Here is a 19,131-nt window from a genome sequence, read left to right as displayed (position 1 = left end):
AAATTATGGACAGCCTTTAGCATCTTTGAAATATTTTGTAAAAGTTATTTCAAAAGCCATCAAATGTTGATCTGAATCATTCATATTTTCTATTATCAAGGAGGTTTCATGTTCTTGATGTGTAATTTATGAAAAGTCTAAAATACTTGAATTTTTGCTATTGAATATATTTTATTTTAAGGCTACAAATGTCTCTCCATAATTAAGGTTGACTTAGGATCTTTGTGAAACACCCCCTGGTTTGATTGTCGTCCACGTAAGAGCGGGTTTTCCATATTACGACATAAAGTTTACATCCAAGTTCTAACGTATTTAGTGGATTTAGTTTGTGTTTAATACGGATCAAGTTTAGCAACCATGGCGTCATTCTACAATATCCTGGTCCTACTTTTGGCTTTTTTCGCCATCACCACCCATGGAATGCATACTGTGCCCGAACTTAAGGCGGAGTATTACTCTGGAAGGTGGTATCAAGTAAGTCAATTTTTATGATACTTTTTTTTTTCTTCAAGTAAGTCATTTTTGTGATACTTTTTTTTCTTCTCCAACTTCAGTCATAGCGAATATATCGTCAACTATATGGAATATGCAGGGGGTGCGGGTAATTTCATTATAAAACACAACCAGAAAATGAAATACATAAAGGAGCGATGATATAGGTCCATTCGGAAATATGTTAACGTATCGGACATGTGGATTAATAGTATTAACATAACTTATAATTATGATCAAGTTTTACATTCTTTATCCGTGGAGGTGTCGTATGGTGGTTCACTCACTTGACTCTCAATTCAAGGGTTGAGGGTTCGAATCGCAGCTCGGCACTAACGTCCTTTGGCAAGATATTAATCTGCATTTGCCACTCTCCACCCAGGTGTTAATCATTGTGGACGTCTGTAAAAATTGAGCCTGGTTGGAATGCTCCCCAGGGAGTGGAGAATGTGCATAGTTGAATCCAATGACCGGGTTTGTTTCATATATGTAAAGCCTAGAGACATCGTTGATGTATTGAGCGGTAATATAAACCCAAGAATGATTTGTAAAATAATATTTAGCCCCCCCCCCCCTCCCCCTTACTTGGCTACTTCATTGGATAAAATCAAAATAACAAAGAAACGTTCATAAAGTTACATAATTATGTTATGAATATTAAACTTAACCCAGAATGGTATTATTATTATTCACAATCAAAGGTCTATACGAATGCTGTATCGGATTTTTTCACTGGAGTTTCGGAGCCAGATTGTGGTACTGCAGATTGTAAGTTGACCCATATTATATCTCTTTGCTATTCATTCAATCAGTCAATCTGTCTGTCTGCCCCCCCCCCCCTCCTTTTCTCCTCTCTCTCTCTCTCTCTCCCCCATCTCTCTTTCTTTCTCTCTCTCTCTCTCTCTCTCTCTCTCTCTCTCTCTATCTCTCTCTCCCCCTCTCTTTTTTCTTTTTACTCTTCTCCATCTTTATATTCCTTTGTCTCTCTATCTCTGTTTCTTTCTCTTCCTCTAGAGTCTTTATATAGCCTTTTCTCCTTCTATCGTTGCTATTCTACATGACCAGAACAACCTTTTGAAGGGATCGATGTACTTTAAATAAATTAGCAAAACAGATACTGTCCTATATTATAGAAACCGCAGCCTTGTATCTTATCATATCTGTTTTTTTTGTAGTATAATATGCCGCAGTTAAACTGCAAAACAACTAGAAGTGATCATTTTGAAAAAGGCATGTCGAAGTTCTTGCTCCCATTTCTCGTCTCTGTTTCATATTAATAAAACGAGAAATAACAAATCTTTAGCTATAACCATCCTCGTTTTCCCATCTGTTTTTCTTTCTCTCTCTGCTCTTTTAAAAAAATCCCCTTTAACTACTTTTCCTCCTTCCCTTCCTCCTCACACAAACAGACACATTAGTCAACTCGACATACGTCCAGGTTTACAACGCCAACTATCGTCTGGACGATGAGTTCACGGATGGACTAGGTGGCTACGCCTACATTCCAGATATATCTGTCCCAGGACGATTAAAGGTGGTACTTGATGGTGTACCAGTGGCGGGAGATTGTAAGTTTGGAATCTTAACTTGGAAACTTAACCCTCTTTTTCAAATCTTGTAACCCGTTTTGTGTTACTTCTTTATCACAATGATAAGGCGAATTTTATATAAAATATAAGATTATCAGAGCACTTCGCGCAAGAATTATTAATTTTCATCAGTCTCTCTGGGTTAATGATGGGGTTTGGGTTGAGTGGTATATGCTTTATTGCTTTTCCGTCTAGCAAATTAGGGGGAGAGGAGGGGAAGGGAAGGGAGGGGAGGGAGTGGTAGGGGGTGGGCCGTGGAGGGTGTGGGGGGGAATTCGGTGGGTGGGTTATACGAAATCTACTATCGGAAGGGGAGAAATACACCGTAATCGAGGTTTCAAAAGGCTTTTAACCTTAATAATGTTGGTATCATTGCAAAGTTAATGTTACAATCTTGCTAATGGTTAATATTTAGTTTTCAAAAATTGTTACAGATTTGACTTATCTGCTTTTAAAAGTGGTGAAATTACTACCCGATTATTCCGCCCTTGATCGGCCCGCTATTGTGACGTACGATTCGTGACGTAGGAGGTTGGGCACATGAGCGAGAGTGCGATCCTCAAGCTCACACACAACTCTCGCCTGCATGCATTATACGTATACAAACGCCACTCGAACGCTAAATATCTGATCAAAATGTCCGAGCTCGAAGAAGAGGTTTTACTCGATTTAGAATTCGAAGTTGATGAGCACAGCTCCACAACAGTGGTACTGGTAGTGATAGTGATGATTATGATGATGGGCAAGGGTGTCGCTTTGTATCCGTGGTTGGGGGGGGGGGGATGATAGGTGCCAAAATATTTTCTGCAATGGATCAAAGCAACCAAGAGGTAGAAGCGTGTGGCAGGTTGCACCCCCTCCCCAAGCGCGTAGCCAAGATTTCATTTTAGGGGGCGGTAGTGGGCACGCAAAGCGTGCAAATCACTTACAGAGCGCGCAAAGCGCGCTTCCTAGGGGGTTGGGTTTCCCTCTGGCCCCCTCCCCCGCGAAGTGCAGAAGCTTTGACGTTTCATTAAATTATTAGAGAAAAAAGACGATTCGATGTACCATTCATAGACTCTTAATCCTTGTTTGAATCAAGTTCCCCTTCCTCCGCGCGTAGCGCGGAAGCTCTGACGTTTCATTAGATTACTAAAGAAAGAAGACGATTCGATGTACCATTTTCGACTCTTAATCCTTGTTTGAATCAAGTTCCTCTTCCTCCGCGCGTGTCGCGGAAGCTCTGACGTTTCATTAGATTATTAGAGAAAGAAGACGATTTGATGTACCATTTCTCGACTCTTAATCCTTAATGTTTGAATCAAGTTCCCCTTCCTCCGCGCATAGCGCGGAAGCTCTGACGTCTCATTAGATTATTAGAGAAAGAAGACGATTTGATGTACCATTCTCGACTCTTAATCCTTAATGTTCGAATCAAGTGTCCCTTCCTCCGCGCGTAGCGCGGAAGCTCTGACGTCTCATTAGATTATTAAAGAAAGAAGACGATTTGATGTACCATTCTCGACTCTTAATCCTTGTCTTAATTCAGTTCCCCCCCTCCCGCGCGAAACGCGGAAGCTTTACCGTTTCATTATATTATTAGAGAAGGAAGACGATTCGTTGTATCATGTCCTTGTCTGAGTGAAATTTGCCCCCCCCCCCCCCCCTCCCGCGCGAAGCGCGGAAGCTTTGACGTTTCAATAAATTATTACTCTTAATCCTTGTCTGTATTTATTTTCGCCCATCCAGCGCTAAGCGCGGAAGCTTTACCGTTTCATTAAATTATTAGATAAGGAAGACGATTCGTTGTATCGTGTCCTTGTCTGAATTCAGTTTTCCCCCTCCCGCGAGAAGCGCGCAAGCCTTGACGTTTCACTAAATTATTAGAGAAAGAAGACGATTCGTTGTACTGTTCTCTATATTAATCCTTGTCTGAATTCAGTTTCCCCACATGATGTACGTACGGAACGTTCGTTCGCAAATCTTTGCATGCACAGCCCGAGTGGTGGTTAGCATGGGTTATCTCCCGGCAGTGCTTGTCGCAATAGCTCCCGCAATAGCTTCCGGAAGGAAATTGTATACTTATACTGTTAATGTTAACGGCCACTAATTAGGCCCATTAGTGACTTTTCAAAATATATGCTCTTCCTTGATGGTCATCTTGCGAGTAATAACCATTAACTACTCTCATCATTAATTTTTCTCTTAATTTTTTTTTTTGAGGGTGAATTATTGGGGGGGGGGGGAATGATTGTACAGGCCATCCCCCCCCCCCCCCCACCTGAAATATTGGGGGGGGGGGGGATATATCCCCCATCCCACCGGGATCGACACCCATGATGATGGGGATGTAGGAGAGAAGAAAGAAAGAGAACAATTTGGAGAAGACGGCGTCGATGTTGGTGCAGGTCAAGTGATAGCATATCAGCGCGAGCTGGCTGAGCTGCCAGCTACCGCTCAGCTCCCCCGGCCCCGCTCAACTGGCGATCGATCTGTCATGACTGGGCGATACATTTTCTAATTTTGCGGAATGTGTTGGGCTTTTGGGCAAATTTCACGGATAATAACACAAAGTTAATAAGATGTGAGATTATATTTGGCGAAAATCTATTACAAATATGCACCATTCATAAATAGAACTGCAGCTGCAGGACATCATACAAATGCAAAAGAACGCTCGCGATTCACTCATCATGGTCTCCGTATATAATCAACAGCAATCACTATCACGCCAAGGCATGATGACCGAACAAATACAAAACATCTCAGCAAATTACACGGAACGGAAGGGTATTTGGACAAATCGAATTGCACGATTCACCCCTCGTATTATATTACATAAATTTGCTTAATATTATATGTAATTACATGATTTCTAGAGATTGTTATTCCACTTTCTGGCCAGGATATGAAGCATGCAAAGTCTGGATAATGTATAGCTATGCGAAATACCGCACGCGAGCTGTGCGAGAGGCGAGCTTGAGGCCTAGAATTGCGATCGTGCCCAACCAGGGACGTCATAATCGGCCTACTGCGCGAACAAAATGTTCAAGCCAGGAATTGAAGTTCTGAGAAGGTTCTTGGAAAAACTTCTTACCGCGTTTCATTTATATTTACAAGACTTTAGAGCAGAATGTGTGTCTTCATATTGGTCTACGCTATCCGGACATGTATAATTTGCCCATTTTGAGTGATTATGTGAAATTTCTTCGCCAAGCTACTTTAAAAGCACCGACTAAAAAGAAGTTTAATGGTATATCGCCAACTCATCCCACCCTGCCCCCGAATTTGGCAACGACATGGCCTTTTCTTATGGGTTCTGTTCTTCCAAGATCCCTTCTGATTTCAGTATTTTATTAATTCAAAGTATGCAATTTTTGTTGTCATCTGAAAGTACAGCAAGACACACCATTCCAATTTGATCACCCTTTTTCGTTTCTTTGCTCACATATTTTGAATTTCTTTTCAGACTGGGTATTCAAGCTTGGACCATTGGTAGAGGGCAAGTACCAGTACAGCTTGGTAACGGACGGGGAGGACGCTCGTCAACTCTACGTACTGTCCCGTGATCCTGAGGAGTTCTACGAGCTCTACGATCAGGAGGTCTCGGAGTACGTGGCCCTGAATGGGTTCACGGGGCAGGTCAAGACACCCTATACAGTACCCCACCGTCCAGAATGCCGCTACCCTCCTAACCCACCGGAATAGGCGATAATGTCCAGGGTCCTTAAGCACAAATAGTTACGATGTATTTTTGTTTTATCTCCCTAAAATTTATTTTCTCTTTAACTACAAACAATCGTAACTTTTACAATAAAATATGAACAAATAAATTATTTCATAATATCAATAACTGTTTTTATAGAGTGTTTTCCCACTTAAAACTTGCCAAAGAGCTTTTAATTGCTATTACCCCGGTCACTGTATTCAATTACTATTCCGCAAATTACGGTGCACGTTCTCCACTCCATGAGGAGCATTCCAGCTATAGTCGCACTCATACAGACGAGACGCGCAAATGCCAGTCCAGTCACACTGACCTTTCAATCCTACCGGGTATACACTTAGCACCTGGGGGGGGGGGGGTGCAATAGAATGCCTTGTTCAAGGACACAAGCGCCGTGCCGGGGTTCGAACCCCCGACCCCGACCAAACCACTCGCCTATGTTACGGATAGATACAATGCATGATGGTAAAATACAATCATTATTGCAGCAAGATTGAGGATGCAATAGGTTTCTACGGCTGTCTTTGATTGTTACAGCAAGTTGACTAAGAGATGGCGCTGTGCAGTGAACAGTACGCTATAGGGCAGAATATTCATCCGTGCAGTATCGCTTTAAATTGGCGTTTTCCAATCTCTCCAATATTATTTAAGTCATTTTGACATGTTAACATTATGGAAAAACAAAGTGTGCTACGAATTCCAGTTATGATTTTGTGAGCCTAAAGTCAATATATTTCCTACATCATTAGTTTCTTTCGTTGTGTATTCCTTAAAATAATGATGAAAACAAAATAATACAAGTTCGATAGAACGCACGTACAATTTTAAAGATATCGGTCACAGTGAAATAAAGATTCACAATATTTTTCAATATCATTAAAATTGTCTCAATATTTGTCTAATATCATGAATGTATCCTTCATTATAGTGTGCAAAATAAGTTATTCAAAAAAAATTACTTTAGAAGAGGATTGATTTTAGGTACGTTTCTTTTTTAAACATGAAATCTCCTTAATTGGAAAATAAAAGAAACATAGTTAACAAGAAAAATGGTTTGAGAGATAAAAGAAGGGAGAAAATCGAGGGAGAGAGCTAGAGACAGAAGGGGACAGAAAGAAAGACAGATGGGAATTATATGAAATAGGGAGAGAGAGAGAGAGAGAGAGAGAGAGTAGTGTTACTAACGTTTTCTGTGATAGGCCGATAGCCCTTCTTCTGCAGATTTCTTACTGAATAATCCTAATCGATTGTGTGTTATCAGCAGTGGCGTACGCAGGATTTGTTTCAATGGGGGGGGGGGGGTTAAAATCAAAAGGGGGGGTTTAAAAAAAAACATACATAAAACATACACATAAAAACTCGAGGGGGGGGGGTTAACCCCAAAACCACCCCCTCCCCCCCCCCCCCCCCCCCCCTGCGTACGCGCCTGGCTATCAGTTACATTTTGTTTGAATGTCAACATTTCTATTATCATTATTTTGTGTACACGTTCAACAAAAATCATAATATTTTGTATACGTTGTATCGCTGAAATGGAATTTGATTTGTATGCTGCAGAAGAAAATAAATTCAATTTAAATTCAAGTTCAAAAGTTTAGCATGGAAATTGAGAAAAAGAAGTGAATGCAAAATGCATGCAATGCTGATTTGTATATAACGTGTATGGTTATTAATACATTCACAGGCCCCAGTAGCAAATGTAATAATAGCGCAGTCGAAATGATCGACGCCCGATGCAACGGGAATAATGACATGTAAGCATCTGTCCAAACACAGAAAAATAATTCGGAGAAAATTAACCCTTTATAATCACGGTGCTTGCATAAATACCATATGGTAAGAATAAATCGACATTTGCTATATCTAAAATTAATTTTATTGACCTTGTACCGAATAAGGGCATTACAAAAATCGTAAACATCCACCACCAGTCAGTTGATCAAGTCAGTTTGGAGTATAGAGCTATTATAGTATCAATTAGCTGTTGGAACACTACAACGAACAAAAACGGGGGAAATGCCAGCTTATGGCCGCCTGGTGGTGTGATTTGTGGCGTCTAATTCTTATGTTTTCCTCAGTTACGGTGCTGTTGTATTGTTATATCCTATCTTCGGGATATAATTATAATCAAGTGGCTTTCAGACCATACATTGACCGGCCCTCAAGCCAAATTACCGACCGGCCCTTGAGGAAAACATCACAAACTCATGGCTAGTACGTCCCTCCTCGCACATTCAACGTAAGTTTCGTTTTATTCTTCGAAAAATTATATCCCGTATTCCTTTATAGGTCCTAACGTAAAGGTTTGCAATTGATCCAAACTGGTCGCTAGTCCTCCAGTCAATCCTAAAATGACAATACCCTACCTCTCATGTACAAATTTGCAATTAATATCAATTATGTGATTGTTCTTAATATCTTATATGTTTATATAATAGTTTTTAGTCCAAGCTCTCATGCTTTGTTTAGGTTCTTCCTTCGTTATTCACTTACATCATACTTTGTCTTTGTAAGACAGAGTAATACTTTGATCATATTTTGTGTGTTTTGTTGTATTTTGTAAACTTTCATCAGTTTATGTTTCTTTGTGTATCCCGTATTCAAACATTTAAAAGAATGAATGAAGGAATGAATAAATTATTATAACAAAATTATTTTCAAAAATCAATAACTGGATCAATAAATAAACAAATAAATGAACAAACAAATACCTAAATAAATACACAAAAAAGTGAACAATTAAAAAAAAAAAATCATTGAACAAAATACGTGACAAAATAAATAAACAAACAAATACATATACATTGATAATATTCAGAGGCGTCCCCTTCCTCTGATCCGTCATCCTATTACCAAGAATAATCAGAAGTACCGTGTCCGGAGTTCAGGCCTCTGCTACAAACCCACAGTTTCTGTCTGGTGCAAATCGAGTGCCTGACTTGGGGCCAGACAAATGTCTTTCAGAGTTTACACCTGTTTCCCGAAATCAAGTAAAGAAACTCATTGACTCGCTCTAAATCATGCAGCTTGGACCCGGTGCCATCGTGGCTCGTAAAGACTTGCGTTGACGAACTTTTACCGATTATCACATCGACAATCAACCTCTTACCCATGTTTGGTGAAGTCCCCGAGGCGTTTAAGACCTGCCTCATCACACCTCTCCTAAAGAAGTCATCGCTCGACAGGAATGACTTTAAGAACTATAGACTAATCGCCAACCTACCCTTCCTTGACAAGGTGTTGGAGAGGTTCGTATCCATTCAGCTCAGGTCTTATCTGGAGTCCAACGACTTATTCCCAGCGAACCAGTCGGCGTACCGGCATTATCACTCAACCGAGACAGCCTTGTTAAAGGTTGCCAATGACCTTCTGTTAGCAGCTGACAACGGACTTGAAGCCTGCCTGATCTTTTTAGACCTTTCATCTGCATTTGACTGCCTGGACCACGCGACTCTCTTCGATCGGCTCGAAATTTGCTACGGCATAAAGGGATCTGTTCTGGAGTGGATAAAGTCTTATCTTAGTGGTCGTTTCCAGAGAGTAACTGTGAGGGGGTCACTGTCACAGTCCCCTTTCCTCTCCGTTGGGGAGTGCCTCAGGGGTCGGTAGTGGGCCGGCCCCCTGTTATTTACCCTCTATACTGGTCCTCTTTGCGATGTGATCAGTTCGCACCATGGTATCCAGCACGCCATGTACGCAGATGATACCCAGCTTTACCTCGTTATGAGAGCTGATGTCGGCGACAGAAGAGATGCCATTAGTAGAGTTACAGATTATTCACTTGATGTCAAGGCGTGGTCCTCAACCAACAACTTGAAACTCAATGAAGCGAAGACTGAAATGCTGCATATGTCTTCTAGGTTGAGGCAGCAGTCTTATGATTGTCCCCCTCTGGATCTTTCTGGAGTTTGTGTGCAGAAGTCGGAGTGTATACGAGATCTTGGTGTAACTTTCGACAAGCACCTCTCCTTTGCTCAACTTATACTCAACAAGTGCAGGACAGCTTCTTGGGGAATTGCTAGGATTGGCAGAATCCGAAAGTATCTCGACAATCCTTCTACGGAAAAACTTATCCATGCATTCGTCTCATCTCACCTCGATTATTGTAATAGCCTTCTATCCGGTCTACCTCAATCCCACATTGCACCCCTTCAACGCATCCAGAATACTGCCGCTAGACTAGTCACACATACCAAGAAATCTGAACACATAATACCCCCTTCACATACACGGATTTTTCTTACGAGTCGTCAACTCGTAGTCAATCGCAAGCATCCGTAATTAACTCGCTGGTATCCGTAACGGGGCGTTCCCACTATCATGATTGGCGCCACGATTGAAATCGTGGTCTTAATCGTGGAGTAATCGTGGCAATCCTATCAGATATTATCAGATCTTGGGGTCAGTCGTGGTAGTCGCGTTGATCGTAGAAATTTTTTGGACGGTTCAAAAATTTTCTACGATCAACACGATTAATTGTCAATCGTGATCATTGCATCAGATCGTGTTGGATCGTAACAAAGCGCAACATATCGCATTTAATCGTGCTTCCTTATCGTGGTGATCGGGATCAACCTTGAACAAGACAAACACCACGCTCTGTTGAGATCTGCTGCGATCTCCCACAATCTGTCACGCTCTGTGACGCTCTGTCAGGTACCATTGCTCACGACCTGACATGAATGACTCAAGAGCAGATACAAGTTGATACGAGTAGGTGCGAGTGAATGCGAGTAGATTCGAGAAGTCACGCTCTTTCACGCACGTTTACGATCTGTTACGAGTTCTTGCGCCCATATAATATATACCGGACAAGATTGAATGCCTCATTTAGCGATCTTCACTTGAATGAGGCGCATCTTTTCAGTCAACTTGCTTTTACTAGTAATTTTTAGAGCCTTTGAGAGATGCCACCCAAGGGTACCAGACGAAAGAAGTGAAAGGGACAGGCTGTCCCACCCCCTGAGCCTGAACCAGTCCAGCCAGGGCCGGTACCAGAGGTGGCAGAGGAGACCACCCCTACCCAGAAAGCCAAGAGGAAGAAAACAGTAACTGCCTTTACTGAAGAGCAAAAGGAAGAAATAATGGAGTGCCTCATGACAAATGAGGTCCTATACAGCAAACGCCTTGCAGGCTTCAAGGATGTCACCCAGAAGGAGGATCTCTGGGCTGCACAGGCTGCAAAGATAAACACTTCTGTGGCGCAACTGAAAGTATGGTACGCAAGCATGAGGACCATGATGGGCCGGCTGAAGAAACGTGCCAAGAAGAGTGGGTCTGGAGGAGATGCCATTACTGACATGAACAGCACAGAGAAGTGGGTGTGGGACAAGTTCTCTTTTTTTTTATCCCTCACATTGAGACGGTAGTTGCCAGAAATGTGGCCTCCTTTGCAGCGGCAGCAGCAAGTGGCAGTGGCACAGAACTCAACCCCTCCACCAGCCAAACCTCAGTAGTTGCCTCTACCTCCAGGGCTCCAACACCCCCACTCCAAGCAGCCTCACCATCAGCCTCACCATCGGCCTCCCAGACAGCCTCCCAGCCACTATGTGAACTCGTTCATCAAGTAAATGTATTCAAATGGCAGCGCCCATATCATGCTAAAAAGCATCACATCATGCCAAGAATATCTTCATTTATATATCTCTTGTACATTTTCGTAATACATTTTGTACATCAAAGGGCAGCAATACATGTCATTTTTAAGAATACCTAAACTTATTGTTTGGGGGTAGGTTTCCTTTAAGATATACAGTAAAAATTGTGTTTAATAGTGGTCACCTCTATTAAGCAGCCGACTAGTATTAAGCAGCCACTTAAAGATTAACCGAAACAGCATTTTCTTCTATATTTGACTTGTATTAAGCAACCACATATTGACTTCCCCTGCATGGGTGGCTGCTTAAGACACAAGTGTGACTGTACTTGGAGATATACTGACTAGAAATAATAGACATAATGATATTCATATAATAAAGAAGAAGTTCCCTCGCTTTCTCTCTTTCAGAAAAACTGCTGGTGGAATTCATGTCCAGATGTACTGCTGCGTCTGGCAGCTCCTACTTTGGAAAGTATGTGGAGGAGACCCTTTCCAAGTTGCCTGGGGAGATCAGGAGGGATGCTGAGTCGAACATCATGAAGGAGCTGCACAGGGCTCAACGGGCAGCTGAGCACAGCCATATGCAGCCACCACCAAGCCAAGACCAGCAGACCCCCTTCCAGTTCCAGCAGGCCCCGTGGCAGCCTCACCCCTCTCAGTGGCCACCTCGCCATGTGGGGCCTCAACCCAGTGTCTGGGGTAGTCAGGACCGCAGCTACGTCCACCGACAGTTCCCCACGCTCCCGATGACCAGCCCATTACCACCAACCAATAAGCCACAGCCAGGACCCTCAGGGGGCAGTGCCACCACCACCACGACGATCAACACTGCGCTGTCCTCCCCCCTACATGCCTCCTATGTCAGCCTGCTGGGACCCAATACCCCTGATCTACTTGCTGAGGATGATGACACAGACCTGTACCAGACACAGGCAGACCCCCCGGACGACCAGTAGAGACTCCTTGTGGCAAAAGTACCCCCCCCCCCCCCCAGAGACAGAAACTCCTTAACGGCCCTTTTTAGGGTCACCCACTTCCTCTCAAACGAACATTGTGTGATGATTACAACAAATAAAAGAAATTGAAAAAAGATGTGTTTGTGATTTTTTGTTTACACCTGTTCTACACATTTGTACATAATAGCAGTGAAGGGATGTTCCTTTGTCTACCACAGCAATTGTTGAGGGTAGAACAAGGAACTGTATATTTTGTCGTCTTTCTTTGTCCGTCATGTTCATAGTGACATGCCCCTGACAAAAACTATCCTCAAAATTACCAATAATAGTATTTTATTTCTTTTCAAATGATAGTCACGTTTACTCTGATAACATTTGATTTGACTCGATATAGGCCTATTTATCTAAGGCGATTTGTATGCAGAAATATAGAAATGATATGGGAGACGAAACATAAAATGTGTTACTCCAAAGGCACCATCTCTTATCATGCCACAGGGCTAATCCCCAGTGTGCCAAGCTCCAAATCCCCCCGTGCCAGGTTGTTTTGGAGAAAATATGATTAACGCATGGTTCTATGAAAAGCGCATGCGAAACACACAGCACACTGCTACTAACTGCTATTACTAAAGCGCCCTTGCACGCACATGGCAGTGAATCAATGGTTAGCTCGCATGTACAAAGCACTATAACGGTAGCGTGCATGCAGCCTCATAGCATGCTATGAGTTAAACAAACAAACAAATCTTCCCACTGGGTACCCATTTACATCACCTGGATGGAGAGTGGCAAAATGTAGATTAATGTCTTTCCAAAGGACATAAGTGATCCACGGACCAATGACGTATACAGTAGACCACGACACCTTCAATTATAGCTATAGGATAAATGTTACCCCTGAAACCCCTAGACAATATCTCCTCTATAAACTAGGACACGCAGCAATAAAAAGAAAATCCCCAAAATGGATGATTTCACTAATTGGTGGAGGAATTGTAAAATGTTAGTTTTCCGTGTGTAAATTATCCCAAATGGAAGTTGTCCTACGTTCGTAGTTTTTACACTGTCGCTCATAAAGTTGGAATATTTTTGTTTTACCCCAATTTATGGAATTATTTTAAAAATAATTTTAAAATAATAGATCTAGATAATAGTATACATTCTCAGATTTTATTGAATAATAATTTGCTAATATGTGTTTTGCGTGACTGCTAAAGCATGTGTATGCTACTATGCTTATCAACGAGGGGACCTACGCCCTTAAGTCATAAATGACAGTAATGAGGATTAATGCCCCACAAAAGGGCACTAATATAGCACATCAACACGGTTTTGATCCTGGGGCCTCACAGTTACGAGGCCATTGCTTTGTCACTGAACCATGACTGTACACAGCGGGGGCTAGGGTAGGAGGCAGTTTCCATAAGTTAAAAAAAAAACAGAAAATGAAATAAATTTTCAATAATTTATTGCATTTTACCAACATAAAAAAAACCCCTCTGGACGGCAATGCATTATGGCTCAAGGCATGGGCACATTTGATTGGTTTGTCTGATTTTTCTGCTTCTATTGAAAGTAAGTTTTTGGGAGTGGACTTGTACTTTAAAAACTTTGGTATATATTTATTCGTAAATCTAGATTTTATTGTATTTTCAAAAAGTCATATGTTAGACCTTTTGGTCTAACATAGATCTTCTGGTCTCCATGGAAGGCCAGCTGCACTATGCAAGTGCAGCTGAAAATGGGCTATCCAACCGTCAATTTCTCTGTCTTTTTGTTTATTTCGTTCGTTTGTTATTTTTGTTGTCGATGTGTACAATTTAATGCCATGCGATTTTTCTTGTTTATGTTAACTGTATATTATGTATATGTTCATGAATTCCATTATATTTTGTTACTTAATAATTAATTTTCATTGTATCTTATGCTGCCCCTAGATTATGGAATATATTACCACTAGAAATAAGAAAAGCCCCATCACTAGATAATTTTAAATCAAAACTGAAAACTCACTTGTTCATATAGTATGTATAGCACAGCATTTACAAGCTCTTGCAGCGCAATAGAATATATCCACATACAACTGTAGTTATTGCGCTTTACAAATGAATATTATTATTATTATTATTATCTTATTTTTATATAACGGAAATAAAAACAAACGAACAAATCTTTATTAGAGTTTCATTTCATAATTAAATAAGGCCTACTGACTGTTTTAGTTTCCAGGCGACATTGCAATATCAATATTTGAACATGAATATGCAAGTCCTCATTTTTTTTGTAAAAGAGGGGCACATTTTTTCCAACCATGTAATGATAAGCAAAAGAAAAAAAATTAGGTGCCTTTTTACTCTAAAATCACCCTATCACCAGGAATAATCACACCTAATGACTTACTATCATTTATAATAGTCATTTAGAGACGACCCTTGTACCCTATTTATTGACTTCTCTGGGCGAACATGACTCGTCTAAACAGGTAAATGATTAGCAGCAACAATTCAAGCATGTGGTTAAAGACGTCCACTTCAGTATCCATGCATAATGCACAACGGTGCGCGTAGCAAACAATACAGAGGTAGAACATAGAAATAGAGCAATAATTGCACCTTAAAATCAGTAAATTTGAACTTCGGAAATATCCTGGTTTTTTATCAAAAGGAATCGATATACCAAGATGGCGGGATGCCGAAAATGTTCGTGCTCAGTCTCAGTCTCCGACTTCGGTCTTTCAACGACCTCGTACGATGTTTTCACGACAACTCAGGTGAGGCCAAGAGCACCGATCATTCATGATCGGACCGGGGCAACGAGTAGGGAACAGGGGTGGGGGAGACAGGCGGGCAGGGCCGTATGTATGCTAGATGGAAAAAGGCAATTAGCTGTAATTGCAATTTACCTGCCTGAATTTATGAATGTATTTCTCCGGTATGAAGTCCCTCAGTAATATGCCTGTTATTGTATTTATAAATCATACATGATTATAGCCTTCATCGTAAACTACAGAAACAGAAAGTTATCAATTTGAAAACCACCACGAGCAAGTGTAAAATGTCTTTTGTGGGCACCCTGATAACACAAGACGTATTCATGAAATAAAAACGTGACTTGGTGAAATTTGGACTGATTCTGCAAAGTAAATTCAGTCATTTTCATTTGTGGAGTGCCAGGAGTGGTTAAGTCTGACAAACAAAGCGCTATGCAATTACCCACTACAGTAAAACTTGTCTATAGCGACCGCCCAAGAGAAACACCAAAAGTGGTCTTTGTAGACAGGTGGTCACTAAAGCAGGTTTGACTGTATTAATACTAATATTCTTATTTTTATTATTCTTATGCGTATTATCATTATTATATTTTGCGTGTTTTCACTTTCCACAAACTAGCCGTAAATCCTATGATCACAAATGTTTACGTTGCTGTTGAGCATTATTTATTCCTCCTGTTTACAGTGCGCCCTCCCTAGGGTGATGCTCTTGATATACCGGTTACTGATGACCGGATACTTCCTAGCTTACCAACTCTACCTGTGGATTGATGTCATTAGCATCCAGGATTACATCTACATGACAACATTGTCCTACACCGTCTTCACTCTATATACCCTGATTGCTCTGGTGAACCTTGTGGTTGATATGTGTCTCCAGAGGCAGTCCAGTTCGTCTCCTGCTTCTAACGGTTAGTTCTGTATCTCCTGGCACGTGGCAGATCTCACATATTGCTCCGATTGTCTCATTTTCGCTCGCTGGAACATTGCCAGCACAAACCACTGACCTCTACCTCCTGGACGGATCATCGCCCATTCCCATCCACTATACGTTACGTACTAAAAGGCTGTATTGTCTGACCGTTCATGAATATTCATGTTTTTGCTTACCTCGGCAAAATGTTTGCTTTTACTAAATAGAAAAATTACAGTGGGGGGTTGGATGAAATGGACATAATGAACCAAGCAGAAGTGATCTATGATAATTCATGCTTCTTATCCTTCGTGTGCTTGACCAATGATCTTTCAATCGCTTGGCAAATTGAGACCAATGTTCGACTTGTTCCACATGTGTTATATTGGCAATGGCGAGCTTGCAACCTATTTTGATCAAATTACGGTGGGTGAACTTTCAAAAGACAATGAGACATGAAGGTTCCAATGAAAGAGCTAGTGATAACGTACGTCGGGGTGGATGTGCTTTTCGTTTAAACAAAAAATGAATTTTTAACGATTTTTTTAACATGTTAGGCTGCTGACTCTGACGATAGGGGGCGTTGTCATTGAGACTAAACGGAGCGATATGGTTAGCTGTTGCTTTCTGTCCTTTAATCCGACTGCTTTTAATTATTATATATGTTATCATTCGTTAAATCTTATCTGTTCACTAACTGTCGATAACTTGAATGAAATGAAAACTCGAAGTCAAATCATCTAATGCGATTTTTATGAAGAAATATAGAAATAATATGGGAGAGGAAACGTAAAATGTGTTTATTCAAAGGCACCATCTTAAACAAAAAATCATCCACCTGGGTACCCACTTACATCACCTGGATGGAGAGTGGCAAAATGTAGATTAATGTCTTTCCAAGGGACATGGGTGATCCACAGATCGATAACGTATACAGTAGACCACGACACCTTCAATTAGCGTTATGGTAAATGATACCCGATATCCCCCGAGAAAATTACATCTCCTCCATAAACTAGCACACTTTTAGCAATAAAAAGAAAATCCCCCAAATCGATGCTTTTACTAATTGGTGGAGGAATTGTAAAATTTTAGTTTTCCGTGTGGAAATTATCTTAAATCGGAAGTTGTCCTTCGTAGTTTATGGTCACCCGTAAACATGCATTTCTCAGCCCTTTTGATCTAGCTTAATCATCCATGGTAGATATCTTGGCAATTGTCCGGGTTCCCATCTTTCAGATGGAACTCTTGGGGTACGAGTCTAGGTTAATTGTTGGTTTCCCACAAATCAGTTACTGTTGTTTCCTCTGTCTTTATCCAGCCCCTATTCCTTTTCCAATCCCTCTTTCGTAAGCCAGTTTGAAGCCTGAATTTCACATGTCATTATGTCTCTATATGTCTCTATGTTTTCTTCCAGTGCTTAAAGGACGTTACATGATTCAATGGCTATTTTACAACGTAACCGTCACATGGACCTGTCTTGTCCTTGTTGTCTTCTGGGGAGCCCTCTACGACCCTGCCTATCCAGACTGGTTATTTGACATCACATGCCACGCCCTACCAGGGGTCTTCGGTGTCCTCGAGCTCACTTTCACAGCGACACCATGCCGACTCGTCCACGTCATATACCCCGTCATCCTCGGGATCAGCTATCTGACATTCACCCTGATCTACTGGGCGACTGGACATCCCCCGATATACCCGATCCTGGACTACAGTGGCAGCCCGAAATTGTCGGCCGGATCGGTCGTCATTATGGCCGTGTTCATTTTCGTGTTTCATCCAGTGGTGTGGGGGCTCACCAAGCTTAGAAAACGCGTGGCGAAAAGGCTCAACTGTTCTCAAGGTCTACAAGGCGATCAACATGAACTCATGGATAGATCGAGCAATGCACCTAGCTCCCTCATCTTTTGACGAATCGGGCTGATACCAATGCATAATAATGGGCCCCAACCGATTAGCACTACGCTTGTTTTTAGCGCACTCCCACTTCTACAATTCTGCTATAAAACCTTTGTGACTCTCCATTTTTTCTACTCAACCCAAGGCAGCACTCCCAGAGGGGGGGGGGGGGGCATAGTTCCCCTAAATGTTCAAGTATCTCAAAAGTGCCCCTTTCTATATTAGGAAAAGTAACCCTGTTTACTTTAGAAAAGTGCCCCTTTTTATTTCTAATAGGTGCCAGTTTCACCTTTTTTTTTTTTTTTAATAAGTGCTCTTTACAGCCTCTGCCAAGTATACCTTTTCCTAAAGTTTCTCTTTTTATTTCTGATGAGTGCCCCTTTTCACCTCTGATAAGTGCCCCTCCCTTTTTTACAAGTGCCCTTTTTCCTTTCTAATAAGTGCCCCTTTCCCTCTTTTAAATGCCCCTTTTCCTTTATGACAAGAACTCATTCCCCTTATCATTAATAATGCACATGATCACACCTCCGATAATTATTGTCCCAGGTAACAGGTGCCCCTTTTTCTTCGACAAGTGCCCATTGTCCTTCGTAATACGTGCCCCTCTTCAGTTACAAGAAGTGCCTATTTCACCTCTTTTCCCTCTAATTCTTGCCCCTTTTCCTTTTCAATAAGAGCACCTTACCCCTTCTCATAAATGCCCCTCCACCCCACTAAAAAAAACACGGTACTGGAACTGTTTACAGACTTTAGTATATTCGTAAGTCAAGATTCTGCCATTCTGTCTAGATTTTATTCTATTTTCAAAAAGGTACATGTTAGACCTGTGAGACCTTTTGGTCTAACATAGATCTTCTGATCCCCATGGAAGACCAGCTGCACTATGCAAGTGCAGCTGAAAATGGGTTATCCAGCCGTCTGTTTCTATGTCTTTTTGTTCATTTCGTTGTACATTCTTTCGTTCTTAATATATTGTTGTTCTTTTTTTTTTTTTCAGTTCAATGCAATGTGAATTTGTCTTGCTTATGTTAACTGTATATTATGTATATTTTGTATCAATGTTGCTATTTTCTGTTACTTTCTTTACATTGTACAATATTTTTATATGACGGAAATAAAAACAAACAAACAAACAAACCTTTATCAGAGTTTCACATTATTACTAAATTAGCCCTACATACTGTTTTAGTTCCAGGCCACATAG

At 41.2% G+C, this 19,131-nt stretch overlaps 1 protein-coding gene and 1 long non-coding RNA gene across 2 annotated transcripts; both read left to right on the top strand.

The window, feature by feature from the left end:
* Window positions 1-295: 295 nt before the first annotated feature.
* Window positions 296-6,274, top strand: LOC100888747. The gene is made up of 4 exons (XR_970712.2): window positions 296-474; window positions 1,194-1,260; window positions 1,902-2,060; window positions 5,530-6,274. It is a non-coding gene; the product is annotated as an uncharacterized LOC100888747 (long non-coding RNA).
* Window positions 6,275-14,877: 8,603 nt separating this feature from the next.
* Window positions 14,878-18,536, top strand: LOC100891168 (protein rolling stone). The gene is made up of 3 exons (XM_003728413.3): window positions 14,878-15,112; window positions 15,798-16,023; window positions 17,443-18,536. The coding sequence occupies exons 1-3, from the start codon at window positions 15,023-15,025 to the stop codon at window positions 17,937-17,939; spliced, it is 813 nt and encodes a 270-aa protein (XP_003728461.1). The 5' UTR covers window positions 14,878-15,022; the 3' UTR covers window positions 17,940-18,536.
* Window positions 18,537-19,131: the final 595 nt, after the last annotated feature.

The sequence above is a fragment of the Strongylocentrotus purpuratus genome, unplaced genomic scaffold, assembly GCF_000002235.5.
Source record: "Strongylocentrotus purpuratus isolate Spur 01 unplaced genomic scaffold, Spur_5.0 spur5_scaffold_14, whole genome shotgun sequence".
In the NCBI taxonomy this organism is placed as follows: Eukaryota; Metazoa; Echinodermata; class Echinoidea; order Camarodonta; family Strongylocentrotidae; genus Strongylocentrotus; species Strongylocentrotus purpuratus.
Note: the sequence above shows the minus strand (reverse complement) of the source record. Positions and strands in the feature narration are given on the sequence as shown.